The sequence below is a fragment of the Oncorhynchus mykiss genome, chromosome 12 (assembly GCF_013265735.2).
Source record: "Oncorhynchus mykiss isolate Arlee chromosome 12, USDA_OmykA_1.1, whole genome shotgun sequence".
NCBI classification, from domain to species: Eukaryota; Metazoa; Chordata; class Actinopteri; order Salmoniformes; family Salmonidae; genus Oncorhynchus; species Oncorhynchus mykiss.
In genome coordinates this window covers 64168608-64190250 of record NC_048576.1, presented here as the reverse complement: position 1 = coordinate 64190250, position 21643 = coordinate 64168608, and the positions used below count along the sequence as shown (strand labels likewise).

The following is a 21643-nucleotide window of genomic DNA, read 5'->3' as shown; positions in this document are numbered from 1 at the left end:
ACCTCAGACTGGGGCGAAGGTTCACCTTCCAACAGGACATTGACCCTAAGCACAGAGCCAAGACAACCCAGGAGTTGCTTCAGGACAAGTCTCTGAATGGCCTTGAGTGGCCCAGCTAAGAGCCCAGACTTGAACCTGATCTAACATTTCTGGAGAGACCTGAAAATAGCTGTGCAGCGATGCACCCCATCCAACCTGACAGAGCTTGAGAGGATCTGCAGAGAAGAACAGGAGAAACTCCCCAAATACAGGTGTGCCAAGCTTGTACCGCCTTATTCAAGAAGACTTGAGGCTGTAATTGCTGCCAAAGTAGCTTCAACAAAGTACTGTGTAAAGGGTCTGAATAGTTACAGTGCAGTGCCTTGCAAAAGTATCCCCTTGGCATTTCTACTATTTTGTTGCATTACAACCTAATTTAAATAGATTTTTATTTGGATTTTATGTAATGGACATACACAAAATAGTCAAAATTGGTGAAGTGAAATGAAAAAAATTACTTGTTTCATCAAACATTCTGTGAATCATTTTCATTAAGATTCTACCAACTTTTAGGGCAACATACAGTGCCTCCAGAAAGTATTAACACCCCTTGACTTTTTCCAAATTTGTTTTGTTACAGGGTGATTTAAAAATGTATTAAATATAGATTTTTTTTTTACGGACAATAGCCCATATTGTCAAAGTGGAATTATGCTTACTAATGAATTAGAAACGAAAAGCTGAAATGTTTTGAGTCAATAAGTATTCAACCCCTTTGTTATGACAAGCCTAAATAAGTTCAGGAGTAAACATTTGATTAACAAGTCACATATAAGTTGCATGGACTTACTATGTGTGCCGTAATAGTATTTAACATAATTCTTGATCTCATCTCTGTACCCCACACATACAATTATCTCTAAGGTCCCTCAGTCGAGCCGTATATTTCAAACACAGATTCAACCACCAAAAACAGGAAGGTTTTACAATTCTTCGCAAAGAAGGGCACCTATTGGTAGATGAGTACATTTTTAAAAAGAAGACGTTGAATATCCCTTTGAGCATGGTGAAGTTATTACTTACAGTTTGGATGGTGTATCAATACACCCAGTCACTACAAAGATACAGGCGTCCTTCCTAACTCAGTTGTAGGAGAGGAAGGAAACTGGGATTTCACCATGAGGCCAATCGGGATTTTAAAACAGTTACAAAGTTTTATAGCTGTGATAGAAGGAAACTGAAGATGGATCAACCACATTGTAGTTACTCCACAATACTAACCTTATTGATAGAGTGAAAAGAAGAAAGCCTGTACAGAATACAAATATTACAAGACATGCATCCTGTTTGCAACAAGGCACTAAAGTAAGGCTGCAAAAAACGTGGCAAAGCAATTCACTTTTAGTACTGAATACAAAGTGTTATGTTTGGGGGAAATTCAATACAGCATTTTACTGAGTACAACTCTCCATATTTCAAGCATTTTGTTAGCTGCATCATGTTACGGGTATGCATTTAATCGTTAAGGACTGTGGAGTTTTTCAGGATAAAGAATAAATGGAATGGAGCTAAGCAGAGACAAAATCCACAGGGAAAATCTGGTTCTGTCTGCTTTCCACCAGACACTGGGAGATTAATTCACCATTCAGCTGGACAATAACCTAAAACACCAAATATACACTGGAATTGCTTACTATGTTGTTTCTACTGAACATAAAGTATGTACAGTATGTATGTATGTATAGAGCATAATGTATTTACAGTTTTATTCACATGTTTTCAAGTTCTGGTGACAAATCATGCTTTCCGATTATTGCATAGATTGTAATGGACACTTATGATGTGTGTAAAATACTTTTTTGAAGGTTGTACTAATTATAATGAGCTAATATTAATAAATTTGCCAGCCATGTTTGTTGACATTATACAATGCATTCTGGGTGTCACGTAAACGTCTATCAGACCAAAGATGTTGAAGGAATGGTTCACTCATCTTTCTAATAAACTTACGCTATTGAATGAAGGGAAAGGAATGATCGTATACGACACACCCCCTTCAACATGCATTATGCAAACAGACCAAACTTATCTTGTCTCCTTGTATTATCTTTGGTTGACGTGAAAAAATAAACATGGTGGCATGCACAAACTACCCATCATTGGAATCCTTTTGATTTCTAGAAAGTGTTTTACTCAATCATTTTGATCAATGTTGATCTCACCAGTGATGCGATTACTTTTAATAGTAATTGCTATTAGCTAATTCATATTGTAGTTTCTGTCAGCCGAGAGTTCTATAAATATGACCGCTTGTGTTATGTCAATCTTTCCTCAGTTAGCGATAGGATTAATGTGCTCTACATTTTCCGGTTCGGATGATTGTGTATGCTGTCGCTACTTCTGTGAATGTCTGAACATTGCATCCAAAAATAAAGTGGTCACGTCCTGACGGAAAATGTAGAGCACATTACTGTGTTTGTGCAAAAACAGCTAGCTCAAATGCTGGCTGTCGTGTCCATCAAAACTAGATGCTCTAAATAAGCGTTCTAATCACACCGGTTTGAGCGTACGCTCCAGGGACCACTGTAGAATGAACACACCCATTTGTTGGTGCATGTGAAAAGGTTCAATACATTTTAATCCCAGTTTGTAACACAACAAAATGTGGAAAAGTTGAAGGGGTGTGAATACTTTCTGAAGGCACTGTTTTTGTCAAAATTGCTCATTAAAATTATTTGATGAAAAAAGTATTTTTGGCCTGCTATTAGCCCATACAAACTAATTGGATAACATATTCACTACATGGAACCACAGATAGTCCCCCAAAAAATATCAAAAGGAAGTTTGCTCTGAAGTGTCTCTCCTATATCTGAGAGATATAAGAAAGATCAGGAAACATTTATTTGTATTTAACTCCATATTTTTGCCATTAAACAGTCTCCATATATGCTATACTTCCAGACATGTTTTCAACTGGTAGCGGGACCTTCAGACGAGTTTTGTGAGGCCTGTGGGTGTTCGTGAGAGTCTCCCCATTGCACAGAGGAGGGAGTCCAAACGGTATTAGTGGGTAGCCCAAACGGTATTAGTGGGTAGCCCAAACGTAGTCCAAACGGTATTAGTGGGTAGCCCAAGCGTAGTCCAAACGGTATTAGTGGGTAGCCCAAGCGTAGTCCAAACGGTATTAGTGGATAGCCCAAACGTAGTCCAAACGGTATTAGTGGGTAGCCCAAACGTAGTCAAAACGGTATTAGTGGGTAGCCCAAACGTAGTCAAAACGGTATTAGTGGGTAGCCCAAACGTAGTCCAAACGGTATTAGTGGGTAGCCCAAACGTAGTCCAAACGGTATTAGTGGGTAGCCCAAACGTAGTCCAAACGGTATTAGTGGGTAGCCCAAGCGTAGTCCAAACGGTATTAGTGGGTAGCCCAAGCGTAGTCCAAACGGTATTAGTGGGTAGCCCAAACGTAGTCCAAACGGTATTAGTGGGTAGCCCAAACGTAGTCCACACGGTATTAGTGGGTAGCCCAAACGTAGTCCAAACGGTATTAGTGGGTAGCCCAAACGTAGTCCAAACGGTATTAGTGGGTAGCCCAAACGTAGTCCAAATGGTATTAGTGGGTAGCCCAAACGTAGTCCAAACGGTATTAGTGGGTAGCCCAAACGTAGTCCAAACGGTATTAGTGGGTAGCCCAAACGTAGTCCAAACGGTATTAGTGGGTAGCCCAAACGTAGTCCAAACGATATTAGTGGGTAGCCCAAACGTAGTCCAAACGATATTAGTGGGTAGCCCAAACGTAGTCAAAACGGTATTAGTTGGTAGCCCAAACGTAGTCCAAATGGTATTAGTGGGTAGCCCAAACGTAGTCCAAACGGTATTAGTGGGTAGCCCAAACGTAGTCCAAACGGTATTAGTGGGTATCCCAAGTGGTCCGGACGATACAGACAGAAGCTGTGTTAGACTTTCTGTAAGCACTGTATTTTTCCCCCCAGTCACTAGACTACGCTTGACAAGCAGTTCCCTTATTCCACCACTTGGCACTGTGTGTACACATGGTCATGGCTGTGTGTAAATGTACGCACCTTCTCAAGCAAACATTTATATGGATAAATCTCACACTTTGAGTGGAAATGATCTCACCCATGGTTTACACACAGATTTAGGCCTATGCATGACTGAGAAATGAGGTCCCTGGTGTGCAGTCAGCCAATCAGTCAATCTTAAAAGATTAAACTGAAGCTGGGAATATTTACTTTTATTTTGTTTCAAAAAATTTATTTTATCTTTTTTAACCAGTGATCCCTCTATGACTTGTCTCAGATGTAACAGCATGGGTTGGATATTCTATATTTTTGATAAAAGATTCATTGTTTCCGTTTGTTCATACAAATCATGAATGATTCAGAAAGAGAGTTGTTCAAAGACTCTGAGAAATATCACCCGATACCCCAATTAGAAGACAATGGCTTGTGTGTGCATGCGTGCGGTGTGTGTGTGTGCGTGCATGTGTGTGTGTGTGTGTGTGTGTGTGGCCCATTAAATTGGGATTGTGTCGACTGGAATTTCCCAAATAAGTGTGAATAAAAATGAACCAACATTTTGGTTAGTTTCTCCGAAACTGAAATGTGATATTTTGTGAATGTAATTTCTTCTGAGCGAGATAACAACAGTTACTGGGGTAAAGCCCATTCCCTATATTGAGCACATCTGAAAAACCACTTCAAAATCTGCGACACACTTTCAAACCTAAAACGTAACACCGCCTATACTTTACATACAGTATATGTTACTAAATAAATAGCCCAAAGCAATTAATGCTTCTTTAGGTAATTACACTATGGTGCTATTGCGTCGACCATGATAAATATAATGGGTACATCCCAAATGACACCCAATTCCCTATATAGTGCCATTATGGACACACTCTAATGACTGGCACTGCTGAGGGATATTAGAGTATAGTGGATCGATGTGCACGGGGGTGCATTAACTTGGCTTAATTGCTCTATGGTGGCCACTCCTTGGCTCCCATACACTGCCCACACACACACATAAGTACACACACACACACACACACGCTGCCCATACATATACACACACACACACAGAGAGCGAGAGAGAGAGAGAGAGAGAGAGACACACACACACACACAGAGACACACACACCGCCCTCATAGCCCATGTAACAGCTAATTGATTGTGTGAAGTAATAATACAGACCTTCCCAACCAAGCGACTCAAGGCATCCTTCACCTGCGAACAGACTTCGATTTTAACTGCAATGCGGCTGGGTCCCGGGGAAGAACAGGGAGCGTAGAGTTAACGGCAGTGGTTTGTTAAAGGGCCCTTCAAGAAGCCTATTGTATTTGTTCACATGTGAAGAGACTCCAATCCAACATCTTGTCTGTGTTCTAAATGGACGTAACCCTGACTGAGTGGATGTGCGGGCCAGTCGGTCGGTGTTTGATGTTTCAATTTCAAGTGGTGTGTGTTCTGTCTTTGTGAGCGCTGCCGTCTCTTTAATGTTTTTATAATGTGGTACATTTGGCAACACAGACAGAGATAGCATATCCCCCTAAATGGACACGTGTCAGAACCAACGGCAGCCTTTCAAATCTGTTCAACAACAACTATTACTGAACAAAAATATAAACGCTACATGTAAAGACATTTTCCGTACGCACAAAAAGCTTACTTCTGTCAAATGTTGTGCATAAATTTGTTTACATCCCTGTTAGTGATCATTTCTCCTTTGTCAAGATAGTCCAGCCACCTGACAGGTGTGGCATATCAAGAACCTGATTAAACAGCATGATCATTACACAGGTGTACCTTGTGCTGGGGACAATAAAAGGCCACTCTAAAATGTTCAGTTTTGTCACACAACACAATGCCACAGATGTGGAATTGGCATGCTGACTGCAGGAATGTCTACCAGGGTCACGTTGGCATGAAGGGTCGGGAGGCAGATGCAGGAATGCGTAATCATTTTTTAAAATTAAGCCCAAATTACGGCGTGCCGTGTAAAGGCACGGGGACAAAGACCAAACAAACACGGAACAAAACACAGGGTAGAAACAAAAGAGCGAGGAGTATCTTGAATAAATAACACATGAGCACAATGATTAACCCACGGGACGAGACCTGTAATCATCTGCGCAATCCACAAGGGCACGAAAGCACAAAACACACAGCACAGGTACTCACACGCACCAACGGGCATTATAACAATAATCGTCAAAACCATGGAAAACAAAGGGCACATATATACAAATAGTAATCAGTGGGAATAGGGGACAGGTGTGCGTGATGAAAGTTCCAGAAGGATCTGTGACAACCAGAGCTTTTGCCAGATAATTGAATGTTAATTTCTCTACCATAAGCCACCTCCAATTACATTTTAGAGAATTTGTCAGTACATCCAACTGGCCTCATAATCGCAGACTATGTGTAACCACGCCAGATCTCCACATCCGGCTTCTTCACCTGCGGGATCGTCTGAGACCAGCCACCTGGACAGCTGATGAAACTGAGTATTTCTGTCTCTAATAAAGCCCTTTTGTGGGGAAAAACTCATTCTAATTGAAAATCCTGGCTCCCCAGTCTATGCCCTCCCACCCATAGCTGCGAACCTGCCCAGTGAAGTGAAATCCATAGATTAGGACCTAATGAACTGATTTCCTTATATGAACAGTAACAGTAAATTTGTTTAAATTGTTGCATGTTGCGTTTACATTTTTATTCAGTATACATTTAGGGGAATAATGATCATTGTAGTAGTTATTATAATGCTGTGGTGGCCATTTGGGGGTGCAGTTTAAGCCTGACTGCATCTAATGTCAAGTGAACTTTAGTGCTCTTGCTGCCTCAGGCCTCGAGCTGGTGTTGTGCTCTCTGTATATATTAGAGCTACTATTTACAGTCTTATCACAGTTCATTCACACTACATACTGCACCCACACATCTGACACATGTAGCCTAGGACTTCAAGGTCAAACCGATCTTGGTGTGCGTGTGCGTGTTTGTGTGTGTGTGTGTGTGTGTGTGTGTGTGTGTGTATCAACATGCATGCTTGCATTTTTGTGCTTGCGTGGTGGTGTGATTCTCAAGTGACACGGTTATAAATGTCATGTTGTCAGTTGGCCTACAGAGGAAGAGATGGTATCACTGACTCGCTGACATCCTTCCTAAAACAAACAGGAACACACTGATATTAGAACCCAAGGAGAGCTACAAAATGTATGACAAAAATGCAAACTGGCCAGCATCCAACATTAGTTATGACGACATCGCCAGGGATACAGTGTCTGTCTCCCATAAAACATTTGTAGCATCGCCGGGTGCAACTCAACACCTATCTCTTGAGTTGTAAGTCGACAGATGCTCCTGAGGAATCTCCTCACCCCTCTACTCCATCTCCCCCACCTCCCTCCCTCCCTCCCTCTCGCTCACTCGCTCTCCCTCCCTCCTCAAACTCACATTTCCTCACCTTCCTTTCACTTACACCTACCTCTTCAAATCCCCACACCCTTCTACTCTCCCTCTCTTCCCTCTCCTCATATCGCTTTCCCCGTGTTCTTCCTCTTTCCTCATATCTCCCCTTCACAACCTCATATTCTCCCAAAGCCTGTCTCTCTGGTCCCAAGGCACCTGCTGAAGGGATTACACACCTCCCTGTGCCAAGTCCAGTACAGACCAGCTCTGATACTCTCAGCGTCCCAAATGGCACCTTATTCCCTACGTAGTGCACTACTTTTGGCCAGAGCCCTTAGGACCCTGGTCAAAAGGAGTATATTGCATATAGGGTACTAGGGTACCATTTGGGACGTATACTCCGTGTGAATAACCCACCCCATCGTCTATGTTGAGGTTCAGCTTTTCTATTGCGGCCACCGTCATCTCAAAGGGCTTTCAAGACTTATTGAAATTATTTAGTTCAGATTTGTTGGCGCGATTCACATTGGTTGTCCATACTGGTGTGATGAACGGGGTCTGTTAGCCTGCTAAGCTAAAGCCTAAAGCCTAACTTGAGGAGCTGACACAAGTCTTCAGGTCTAAGAAAAGGTTAGGCTACTAATCATGCGAGGGCAGTTCACCGAATCACCTCCATTACACTGTCCATCGTTGGTAATTGATTGAGGTTGACGACAAGACACTGGCATCCATCTTATTTTTTTCCTTATAGATTGAGAAACCTTCCTTCATCACATCCAACCAAAACTCTATTTGACCTCTTTTACTCCCTGCCTCTTCTTTCTCTTTCTTCCTGTCTCTTTCCTCTGTAACTTCTGCACACTACTTCTCTCCTAGCCTCCTGACTGGCCCATCATTCTTCCTGTCTCTTTCCTCTGTATCTTCTGCACACTACTTCTCTCCTAGCCTCCTGACTGGCCCATCATTCTTCCTGTCTCTTTCCTCTGTATCTTCTGCACACTGCTTCTCTCCTAGCCTCCTGACTGGCCCATCATTCTTCCTGTCTCTTTCCTCTGTATCTTCTGCACACTGCTTCTCTCCTAGCCTCCTGACTGGCCCATCATTCTTCCTGTCTCTTTCCTCTGTATCTTCTGCACACTACTTCTCTCCTAGCCTCCTGACTGGCCCATCATTCTTCCTGTCTCTTTCCTCTGTATCTTCTGCACACTACTTCTCTCCTAGCCTCCTGACTGGCCCATCATTCTTCCTGTCTCTTTCCTCTGTATCTTCTGCACACTACTTCTCTTCTAGCCTCCTGACTGGCCCATCATTCTTCCTGTCTCTGTGTGTCTCTTGGTATTCCTCAGCCCTGCAGCATTCTGTCTTTTCTTGCATCAGAAGATGCTCGCGGCGCGAAATAGCGTTACATCATTGCAACGGGACGGCTGATCATGCGGAGTGAGAGAAGAAGCCCAGCCGTCTTCATGTTTCAAATGCAGACTCCTATTTGATAAGGCTAAGGGAGGATCCCTGCAGATGGACGACCCAGTAGCTCCTTTATTAAATAACTAATTAATTTCTGTCCCATGGGCGTCCAGCTCTCATTCTCCTCTCATTCCCTCTGTCAGGACCCATGGATGTCCTTGTCCATCTTGTTCTCTCTCTCTCTGTCTCTCTCTCTCTCTCTGGACAGTATCTCATTCCATTGCCTCTCCATTTCCTACCCTTGGTCTTTCTCTCGCTCCTTACGCCTTTCATGTTCCCTTCATCCATTGTTCCCTTGTTCCCTTCATCCCTGTCAGTGTCATTTTTCGCTCTGCGTCTCCCTGGGAGAAAATGCTGAAGCAGAGAAATGTAATAGTTGAAGGGAGGGCTGTAATGGGTCTGTCATGTGATGTCCCACAGCAGGCCAGACAGACGGTAACAGTCATGCCCCTACATACCCACACCTAATGCCAGGTGGCAAAGACTCAGCACAGCACAGCTAAACAAGTAAACAATGCATTACTTTCAGTGGTTTGTTGAAACAGACTTCACCAGTATTTCACTGGATACTGATGATACAGTAAATAAACCAGGTGGCAAGAAAGAGGTAGTACTCCAAAATGTACATAAAAGAAAAAGAAAAAAATGCTAACGTGTTTATTTAAACTGTGGTTGTTGCAAGCCTTATTAATCGTCCAACTTTTCATCCAGACCCACACTGTTCTGCAAAGATGACATTTGGAGATCCCATTTACCTCTCATCTCACCCTGGACCAGCCGCACAGCCCTGACTTCTGCTTCTTCAAAAAGCTGTCCGTTTCAAAGGGAATGAGATTTTGTCTGTTTTAGCTGAGCTTTTTTTTAGGACTTTTTCAAAGTTTCCCTCCGTCCCAGTCCCCTCTCTTTCTCTCCCTGGAATTCGGCTTCCTCTAAAACGTATTCAGTTTTATTCTCTCACTTTGTCTTCCTCGGAATAACTCTGTCTTTGTTATTCCAGGCAGGGAAACGGGGAAATATCTAAACATGTTTGTGCTTTCTTCAGCCACAGGAAGTGGCTCTCGCTAGGAAGTGTGTTTTAAAGAGAAGGCCACCAGAAATGTAAAAAACTAAATATGTGGTTTGGAAAAAGTGTGTTTCATATTACAACTTTGTTTAAGAGTAGGCCAAGTGTGAACATGTCAGTGTGTTCAACAAACTGGCCGAGACAGACTGAAATCAAACACTCAAAAGACCTTTACTGGAAATGACTTACAACTGAACTCATTACAGTTTGAAATCAAATCAAGTGTTATTTGTCACATGCTTTGTAAAGGACAGGTGTAGACTAACAGTGAACTGCTTACTCACGGGCCCTTCCCAGCAATACAGAGGGGAAAAAAAGAGAAATAGTAGAGAAAAAGATCAAATAATAACAAGCCATATTCTAAAATGTCTTAAATAATTTTTTCCCCTCCTCAATCTACACGCAATACCCCATAATGAAAAAGCTAAAAACAGATTTAAAAAAAAAAAATATGTGCACATTTATTACATTTCCACAACAGCCCGTCGATGTGCATTGTGTGCTTTGTTGGGGATAAACAACAACTCTTTAAACGAACCAACAAGGAACTTTTGATTTCCTCATTAACATGCTAGTCAGAACACATTTTATTGATACATCCATTTTCAAGTCAACCTCAACAAAAACCTTTCAAATGAACAGAAATGTAAATAAAAAGTAATTTTGAATCAAAGAAGCAGATAATTATATCACCTTCCATAAAATCCCTTACAAAACCACGACGTGTCAAAATTTGTTATATTATTTTGCTCGAAAGGTTTTTGATGGTGTCTGGTGGCATGCCTGTTAATAACAGCTAGGGCATTGGGGTAGAGGTTGAGATTTGGAAGAGAACAGATGTCATTTCACCCTCCACCTTCCAGGCCCTGACACCTTGGGGTGAAAAACCCCCGGTCAACACTGATTTCCATTCAACCTGTTTATGTATCTCACCACCTTTCGGCCTGCCTTTCTGCTTCCCGCTTCCCCCTAGCACCACCCCTCCACCTTGGGAAAGTCAGTGACCAGAAACCGGCCGGGCATTTCCTTGAGGTCCCCACACCAACCCATTTTTTCTTTCCAGACCCTTCAATATTAGCCCCCCCAAAAATGTATCATCGACCCACTGAGCTAAAGATGGTCCAGCCTCTCTGTTATTTTCCCGAGCTTCCCTATGGCCAGTCCGTTTCTGCCACCACCCTGGCTTCACCACTGAGCACCACTGTCATCCCTCCCCGAGAGAGACCCAGACAACAAACAAGCACACTGTGGGGTTAAGTCAAGCCTCTTGGCTGCATGGCCCTGAAAGTCAGAGAGAGGAGGATGATACATTTAGTCTAAGGAAGGTTGGAGAGCACACAAGTTTAGTGGAAGAAATGAAGAAAGGGGCTCCTTAAAAGGAGGGTACTGTATATACCTCTTCATGCAGTGAACGGAAGGCGGAAGGGATGCTCTCTTGAAGGGAAAGAGAGGAGAGAAAGAGTTAAAAAAAGATTAAAGTGCTTGAGCGCATTAGAATTGGACGGGGGAATAACGTTCCCATGAGTGGTACCAGAGGGAATAAGGGACAGGAGAAACAGAGGGAGAAATTATAGAGTGGTAAATGATAGTGGTAAATTGTAGAGAAGTACAGATGGGGAGGTGTTCCACATCAAAGTCATTGATTGGAAATATGTCACGATGACTCGACGTCTAATCAAACTGTGTGATTAACCTCGTTTGAGAAATGCATGTCATTCCAGAAACAAAACTTTATCCGTTTTTTTTTTATTTTATTTTTTTAAGTACAGCATCTGCTCCATAAACGGTCCCAATGAGGTAAGGTAAGAAGGTTTAATAGCAACAGTCACTGAGGTCCCCTACAGAGCAGAAAATCCCTCCTCATCACACCATGTCCCAGTACATTTATACATGGGAGCTCAGTGGCCCACACCACCACAACCACCACCATTACACCCCCCCCCCCCCCCCCCCATCCAATAGTAAACCTGTTTCTTGCTCTCTTTATGTACAGTAGAGTTGCACTGCAGCCCACATCACAGTCCCTATCTCTAGCCTTCAAAACCCACCTTTCCAAAGGTCAACGACTAAACACACATGCATGCTTGCGCACACACACACACACACACACTGTACACACACACACACAATCCCCCCCCATCCCCCCCACCCAAACACACACACTTCAATAATATCACAGACATGGAAACAGCTGATGTGTGCAGTCCACTGGTACAGCTATAATCAGTAATACATATCTATATACGACAGGCTTTGGAGATTCCTGACAGGGTGCTGCTTGCGCCAGAGTGACCCAAGCCTCTATGTTTTGTGGTTAATTGATGCCGAGACCCTGTTTGGATTCTCTCCCCACAAATTAATATAGCCTGTGTCCCAAATGACACTCTGTTCCCTATATAGTGCATTACTTTTGACCACACCTACACTGTACACACATAACATCTTAATTTGATCACTCTTTTGTTGCTGAGAATTCACATTTAAACATGTCAACAGTATTGCACTTTTCATGTAGTCTCATTTTTACCAGCGGTATACAGGAAATAGGGTGCCATTTTTTGGACAAACTCATATGAGCATAGCGCATAAGGTAGCCCACGGATATCAGATTTCAGTTACAGTTATGATCATGGACGTAAAAATAAGTCATGATTGTTCAGGATTTACCTCCAGTTTGGCTTTGCCTTGTGTCTGCTAAATATAGATTCATTAGGGACAGACAAAGAAAGGAATAAGATAACGAAGGTGGATATAAAGGGACGGATTAAGGAAGTTGGCTAATGGTTTTAATCCCCCATGAGAAAGAATGGTAGATGAGAGAGACTTTGAGATAGGGATGGGCGTAAATTAGAAATTACAATTAGAAAACAAAACTGCAAAATAACCTAAAGACCAATGTATCAAAATAAAATATAAGATACCTTTGCAAAGTATTGTATCTTATTGAAATACATGTCTTTTGTATTAAAAAATACAGATATACATTTTCAACTAACCGGACAAACAGAAACAACATTCTCAGTAATGGTTACAGAAACGTCTTACTTGCTATGACTGTAATATGTTGTTGTTTATCTACCTTACTTAAATGCACTGTCACTCTGGATAAGAGTGTCTGCTAAATTACCAAAATGTATATATGAAAATTAATAACTGCAAAGCACACTGGGTATTGTAATTGGCCTTGTTTCGGGGTGGTGCTCATTAGAATAATACTCAGCGTGCCTTGCAATTGTTCATTTTTACATATACTGTACATTTATATTAAGTTAATTTAGCAGATAGCCTTATCACTCCATAGTGCCGTCAGACTTTTGATAACAATGTAGGGTGAAAGAGGGCCACAAAATATTTTAACTTCTATAAAGAAATGGTATAGAAAAGTATTTTGTCATTTGAAAATTACAGCTTTTGAAAATATATTGTTACAAAGTACATTGGACTGTATTTCGGCCCAGTGTAATACAACGTACAAAATACTCAGAAGTAGTTCAAATACGTATTTCAAATACATGTAACAGAACTACTACCTATCTCTGCTTTGAGAATGGTTAAGTGTGAGAGACAGGGGATGTTGGCGGACAGAGGGCTTAGGAGATGAAGAGAGTGACAGAGAGAGAGAGAGAGGAGGAAAGAGAGAGATATAACACAGAAAGAGAGAGTTTGTGAGAAAGAGTGACATCAAAGGAGGATTTAAGGACAGAGCCCCCTGAGCGGGAGAAAATAAGGTAAGAAAATCAGATGGGTGGAGGGAAGGCAAGAAAGAGAGAGAGTAAAGAAAAAGGTGTCAGGTGGAATGGGTGCTGGAGACTGAGCAGGTGATTATTAATAGCAGGGGTTTGATTAGTTAAGTGTGGTTTAAAGGAAGCGATAGGGTTTCCATCTTTCCTTCCTAAAATAGGCGGAGGGGAGGAGTATAAAAAAAGAAAGGAGTGGACCCTCGTCTCTTTATCAGACCTCCACCCTACCTCTCTGGCCCATTTCTCCATCTCCTCCATACTACTCCTCACCTTAACTCAGGTAAGGCTGCGTGCTTTGGTCAACAACCAGGATTGGGGTCAATTCCATTTTAATTCAGCCAAATCAGGAAGTAAACATTGGGATTTCAGTTTACTTCCTGTATTGACTGAATTGAAATGGAATTGACCCCAAACCTAGTAATAACATGGAAGAGGTTTCATAAATTGGTCACCACAGTAGAGAATATCTATTATAAGCTCTTGTTTAAGTATGTAGGTAGTTACGTGTTGGAAAATAGCATGAGTAGGTGCAATTTGTGGTATTCGTTGTATAATGGGAATGGCTACTGTATAAAGAATATGAACCAAACGACCAAACCTTTCAATAATGTAGAAGAGGACATTAACTAAGTATGGTGCAAATTGCTGACACTGTGAAATTGTATTTATTAATTACATTTTTGAACTAAGTCGCCTCTCGGGACCATAACCTTCCCTCATTATCATTCTGTATGTGATTACGTTGAGTCGTTGAGTATGATTAGTGCATTTGCATGATACTCATATCTCTATGTTAATGCATATTCATGGAGTCAGTGAACTGTTTTAGTGGCTATAGCCCTTGTTAATTAAACAGAGACAAATAACAACTCAATAGGGCTCTGGTCAAAAGTAGTGCACTATATAGGGAATAGGGTGCCATTAGGGACATTTTTAATGTGTTGTTTGTGTGTCATAATGAAATATGTACAACTTCAAGACTTCAGATTTTGATTTAAATGCTAATGGATAGCTTAAGCGACTTACACATTTCTATTTATTTAATAATATTATATTATTCTGTTTGTGTTTTATGTAAATGTCTCGTGACGTGGTTTCGTTATTGACATGTTTGGAATTTGCATGTAGATTATTGATTGTCCCATTGTCCAACATTTAATTATGAGACGATGTGATTAGTTGATTAGACAAGATTACATTATCGTAGCGGCACCTTTCTGTGCCAGCCAGGAGAGTCCCTACTACTACACAATGCCTATTGTTGTGGCTGCTCAGTCATTGAATTGTGGGTACTTTGGTATCCAGACCTGGGTTTGGATACTATTTTAAATATTTTTATCAGCCTACCTGGACAACAAGATGGGCAAGGTTTGCACTCGGACAGCTCTATTGGTTCCATTGCAACAGTCAAATTTAGTCAAGTACAGATTTTTGAAAGTATTTTAACCCCGGTCTGATTGTTTAGTTGTACTGTGGTGGTACAGCAGGTAGGTAGCTCAGCAGTTATTTTCAGCACCAATGCCGTGAGATAAGATAGTGGACTTTGGTGTTATGTCCAAAGATGATCCCCCACAATCCATCTGGGTGTTGTTATTATGGCCGTGCCACTAGGACCACTGCTCTTTGTGTTTTGGTATTGTTAGCATGACGAGAGTCTGACTCCACTTTTTTTATAATGAAATCAATGACTTGCTGAATCAATAGCATTTGTTCTGATGGACCGTGAATAGCAAACATTAGATTGGATACACTTAGCACAAGATAGCAGCCATAACTAAAGACATCATTACTAAAGCCATAACTAAAGACATCATTACCATTGGAGCTACAGCATTGTATTGTAGCCACCCAGTTGACCTGTTCTCGACACACTTTCAGCTATTCATTTACAAGTTGGCTATTATTCTGAAACAAAATCCTCCAATGAAATGTTTCTGCTGTAAAGTATGCTAAAAACAAGCACAGTCCCCAATTTGTTTAAAATCATTCTGATTCACTTACATAGTGAGTATTTACATGTCAAATCAACTGTAAGTAAGAGCTCTACGAGGTACAGTTGAAGTCGGAAGTTTACATACACTTAGGTTGGAGTCATTAAAACTTGTTTTTCAACAACTCCACAAATGTCTTGTTAGCAAACTATAGTTTTTCCAATGATTGTTTACAGACAGATTATTTCACTTATAATTCACTATATCACAATTCCAGTGGGTCAGAAGTTTACATACACTAAGTTGACTGTGCCTTTAAACAGCTTGGAAAATTCCAGAAAATTATGTCATGGCTTTAGAGGCTTCTGATAGGATAATTGACATAATTTGAGTCAATTGGAGGTGTACCTGTGAATGTATTTCAAGGCCTACCTTCAAACTCAGTGCCTCTTTGCCTGACATCATGGTAAAATCTAAAGAAATCAGCCAAGACCTCAGAAAAAAAATGGTAGACCTCCACAAGTCTGGTTCATCCTTGGGATCAATTTCCAAACGACTGTAGGTACCACGTTCATCTGTAAAAACAATAGGACGCAAGTATAAACACCATGGGACCACGGAGCCGTCATACCACTCAGGAAGGAGACGCGTTCTTTTTCCTAAAGATGAACATAATTTGGTGCGAAAAGTGCAAATCAATCCCAAAACAACAGCAAAGGACCTTGTGAAGATGCTGGAGGAAACAGGTACAAAGTATCTATATCCACAGTAAAACCTGAAAGGCCACTCAGCAGGGAAGAAGCGTCTGGTCTGATGAAACAAAACTGTTTGGCCATAATGACCATCATTATGTTTGGAGGAAAAAGGGGGAGGCTTACAAGCCGAAGAACACCATCCCAACCGTGAAGCACGGGGGTGGCAGCATTGTGTTGTGGGGGTGCTTTGCTGCAGGTGCACTTCACAAAATAGATGGCATCATGAGGTAGGAAAATTATGTGGATATATTGAAGCAACATCTCAAGACATCAGTCAGGAAGTTTAAACTTGGTCGCAAATGGGTCTTCCAATGACCTCAAGCATACTTCCAAAGTTCTGGCAAAATGGCTTAAGGAAAACAAAGTCAAGGTACTGGAGTGGCCATCACAAAGCCCTGACCTCAAGCCAATAGAAAATTTGTGGGCATAACTGAAAAAGCGTGTGCGTCAAGAAGGCCTACAAACCTGACTCAGTTACAACAGTCCTGTCAGGAGGAATGGGCCAAAAATCACCCAACGTATTGTGGGAAGCGTGTGGAAGGGTACCCAAAACGTTTGACCCAAGTTAAACAATTTAAAGGCAATGCTACCAAATACTAATTTAGTGCATGTAAACTTCTGACCCACTGGGAATGTGATGAAAGAAACAAAAGCGGAAATAAATCATTCTCTCTACTATTATTTGGACATTTCACATTCTTAAAATAAAGTGATGATCCTAACTGACCTTAGACGGGGAATTTTTACTAGGATTAAAAGTCAGGATTTGTGAAAAACTGAGTTTAAATGTATTTGGCTAAGGTGTATGTAAAACTTCTGATTTCAACTGTATATGAGTCCAGACACACAATGTTGCAAAATATTATCTCTCCAACAGCACACAGACGTACATATATGCATGTACAATAACACACACAAACTCATCCCCACCCCATGGGAGCATGCACACACACACACACACACACACTCACTCATAACCCCCCCATGTGCACACCTAACCTATACCAAGCACAAAGATCAAATCTAAGTTCACACACGTCACAGACATATTAGCAAAGCCACACATTTATAGACACTCTCACTCACACACTGACACTACAAACGACCGAGTACAAACTTACACATGTTATAGTAAACTGAGATCGAGGGGGCTTAATTTAAGGGGCTCGGGTTTCTTGAGACGCAAGTGCATTCTCCCTTGATCCCCAGAACCCTTCATCCAAACGCACACACACACACACACGCCATGCTGCTGATGTACTGAAGGCTAGGAGTTGGTCCGTTCTCCTGAGGAGCGGTTGGGTTTCCCTCACCTCTGGGTGAGAAGAAGGGCACAGCCGGCTCTCACGCAGGAAAAAAGGAGGGTTTCATATTTCTACTTTTCATTGGAGCCAAAGGGTTAGCCAAATGGAGGAGTGTTAGAAAGGGGTTGGGTGGAAGAAAGCTCTATATCTCACTAAGATGAGGCTGACTGTTGAGTCATTCGCATAGGACAAACTGTGGAAAGAGGCTAACTACTAAATAGGGTCTTGTAGGATCCCATAGACAGCAATAGTAATGGCATCTTTTTGTAGGCACTAACTCCACCATGGCTCATTGGCCAAAGCCTATGGGGAAATGAATGGGGTGTTTGGAGGGGTTTTGGATAAACTGCAAACATAAAGTCTGTGGTAAACAGGCTTAGGAGAATGTGTACTTTTTGTTCACTTTCTGTGAATTTTGACGCATTTATTTAATCAAAACAAACATAAACCATATAAGCCTTACGGGAAAACCTGTGACCATGGTAAGACATGCGAAATTATGATCTCATGGGAAATAAATGTGACAACGTGGGGATGGCATATTTCAACATGTGACACCATGAAACTACACGTGACGACATTTGAGCACGTGAAAACACAGGCGTCGGATGTCATTGAGAATATTTGACTTTAAAACGGCATAATTGACATGCATTCAGTTTAAACAGTCATGGCCCCCTCCAAGTGTAGTCTAGTTCCCAGGACATCACCAACAACCTTTTAAGAACCTTGTGTCATAGTCCTCTGGATTACTTGGGACTAAACCTCAGTTGTGATTTTAACTCACAACTTCTTTGTTGGTAGGTACCTGAAGTTCCTCCAGCGCCACTGGGCCTGTGGACATAAAAGAGATTGGTCATACATACTGTATATTGTCAAGAATACATGTTTGCATTTTGCCTAAAAGTATACAACAACTTCAAGGTGTTATTTCTATACAATGACAGTATGCTGCTGTATTCGGTTTTCAATTAGTGTGACCACAGTATAACCTCTTCATTGGTAGCCATCTGAAATGTCCAGCTACACCACCAGGTCTGTGAGCATAAAAGAGATAGGGCTACAGACTTATTGGCAATAATACATTCCTGCACTTTACTAAAACCTGCCCAGAATCAAGTCAATAATTGCCCAATTATCACCACCAATGTTGCATTAACCTAAAGCTAGCAGTGCTAGACATAGAGTATACATAAATATTTGGGGGATTTAAACGTTCAACCGCTTGGTTGAGTGCATCAAGGTTTCTGCAGTGCCACCGGGTTCATACTTATTGCTTGGAACGTGTTAAGACATACAAAAAAAATAAGGCTATGGTTAGTGTACAGTGTTGTTCCCTTGGTTACAAAAAAAAAAGTGTCAGTGCTCAACTTTAACATGTGTTGACAATACAACAGAACAGATTAACCGGAACAGCATTTACTTTCACAGGTGGCCAAAAAGAACTGAAAGCCATGCCTCCAGTATTCTGTATTCTGATCTGACATGCTGGATCATAGCTCAATAACCCAACACGTGTTCTGTCCACTATTTAGCCAGCTATGGGTTGCTTTTAACCCAGCATTTTTTGGAGTGCAGTAGCGATTGCACCTAGAAAGAATTACCATTATACTAGATTATCCACACAAGATATTGACCAGTACCCAGGGCCATATTACGAAATCATTGGCCCCGGTGCCACAAGCTGTATATTTGGTGTGCTTGCTTGACAAAAAAGTTGGCCTTTCCGACTGTAGGCAACAAGTAACTGCCAAAATAAAGCAAACACTTGAGTAAACGAGGAATTCAAATGATATGTTATGGTCTGGTGTGCATTTTACTGGCATGGTTTGTTTTAGGTCCACTTGTAGTCTTTATGCCAAGGCGCATTGAAGCTATTCCGACAGCTCGTAGCCAAACCCTTCATAGACACTATGTTGGTGTTTCCTTTATTTTGGCAGTTACCTGTATGTGCTTGTGATAACATTTTATCCACTGTAATTTTTTTGAAACTATTGTTCCTCTGTGGCTAAATTATGCTCTCTGGTGTATTTTGAGGACGGGCTCCTGTGGTTGAAAAAAAAAAACATGTATATATAATAACTGGGTCCCTTATGGGCTTGAGCCCCTGCCCCTGACTCACACAATTGACCAGTCACATGAATCTCCAACCTTGATCTAACGATTACCAGGGTGGCACCAGGCAGCAGCAGGCTATCTACACTCATTGAGAGTGGGCTCCTGAATCCTCCTGAGGTTGGCAGTTGCAGAATATTATATATATAATATATACTATGTATTGTTGGGGTAAGCCCCTGCATTTAGCCGGCCCTGCCAGTACCATGTGAATTCCTGTGTATCTCCGAAGGTACCTTATGTGTACCTTTGACCTTTTTTTCTTGCCTATAAATCTATGGCCACATACCCGAATTCACATGTGGAAAATCACATGATAAAATGCGAAGTGTTCCAAAAACACGGTTTCACATGATTTCACATGTGAAATGTGTTTTTTCTGAAAGGGAAAGGCTTCATAATTCATAAAGGTCATTTTAACTAACTGATATTATCTTATAGAACAAAACTTATAAGATCTCCTAAGCCTGCGTTAACCTCAGACCTTATTTTTGGCGTTCATCCCAAAACCCCATTCTTTCCCTATTAATTTCCCCCATAGGAATTTCTGAACGAGCCAGAGGCAACGCATTTCAGTTTTTTAGGACTACAAGCTGGCGAGCTCTATTGTACTATATATGTCTAGCTGGGCCTTTTTGCTCACTCCCATGAGCCTTTGCTTCAGCTGTGTCTTAGGGAAATATCTTAGAGCACCCTACTTGGCCCTGCGGTCCTGACGTCCTGGAGTAGAGCCACCCCTCGGGGGCCATTGCAGACGTAAACGAATCCAAAAATAGACTATAAATTGCCCTCGCACGATATCATAGCATGGCCACCACACGGCAACCATACCTCAACCCACTAATCCATTCCTCAATAACCCCTTAGTCAACACCACTCACTCCCCAGCTCTCCTCTCCTCGGAGACAGATGGGCGCTGGGGTAGGAAGGGTAAGGTGATACGTTTATAAGTAAGAAGCAATTGACTTCAATGGCACACAGAGTTGGACACACTGCTTGCCTTTCAAAGTGTGAGACAGAAGGAGCCCCCGGCCCACACTATAGCTCTACACAGCTCCAACTCTGCGGTATGTCCAACGGCCTCCTAGCTCCACAGCTCTTGTTCTTGTTCTATGGTATGTCCGACACAGCACAAGGCACAGATCCTATGGCACTAACCTTGCTGAGTAGAAGCCTGGAGACCAGCCATTTTTCTCTTATAATAACCCCAGCCCCCTCCCAAAAAAAACACACACACACACACACTAAATGGAGAACTGAGCACCTCCACCGCCCTCCAGTTTCTCCTCCTCCCTCCTCTCCCTCCTTTCTAATTTGTTCTCTCAATATCTCGCTCTCGCCCTGATTTCTTGCTCTAGTTCACAAGTCTCAGCAGTGTAATATGAGAATGTCTCTCTCTGTTCCCTTTGCTCTCATGTACCCTTGTGTTTAACTTGGTTCCCCCCTTTTCTTCTTCTCCCCCCCTTGACGTTCCAGTTGCAGAGATGGCGATGAACAGTATTCTCAACGCTGCCGATATCAAGAAAGCCCTAGACGCATTCGCAGGTGACCAAAACACCTTTTACTCCATTTTATTTTCTTACATCACATTTAGGAACAGTTTCCCAGACATCCATTAAACCTAGTCCAGGACTAAGAAGCATTCTCAATGAAGATTCTCCATTGAAAGTTTTCCTGTTGTTGTCCAGGACTAGGCTTAATCTGTGTATGGGAAACCATCCCATAATGTGTAAACAAGAAAATACTGAATAGAGGCAAAATAAATGGCTAATTATACTTAGTAAAGGTCAAATTAATTTATTGTATTGCACGTTAGTGGCTAATATGTGTTCTCTATACTAAAGTGTTAACAGGAGGA

At 41.7% G+C, this 21643-nt stretch overlaps 2 protein-coding genes across 3 annotated transcripts in view; one reads left to right on the top strand and one right to left on the bottom strand.

Annotated features, from left to right (window-relative positions):
• LOC110538011 (parvalbumin-7) overlaps positions 1–21643 on the top strand; it is a 41461-nt gene that overhangs the window by 17482 nt on the left and 2336 nt on the right. Inside the window, exons 1-2 of one of the 2 annotated variants that reach the window (XM_036938076.1) lie at positions 13840–13960; positions 21262–21330. In XM_036938076.1, the coding sequence (XP_036793971.1) occupies positions 21270–21330 (61 nt within the window). In that variant the 5' untranslated portion in view covers positions 13840–13960; positions 21262–21269. Of the gene's footprint in view, positions 1–13839; positions 13961–21261; positions 21331–21643 lie in introns of those variants that run through there. The other variant, XM_036938075.1, reaches the window with a different exon arrangement.
• The window catches only part of baiap2l2a (BAR/IMD domain containing adaptor protein 2 like 2a), a 29324-nt gene continuing 25753 nt past the window's right edge, over positions 18073–21643 (bottom strand). Inside the window, exon 15 of the mRNA XM_036938074.1 lies at positions 18073–18504. The gene's annotated coding sequence lies outside the window, so the exon portion shown is untranslated. The remainder of the gene's footprint in view (positions 18505–21643) is intronic.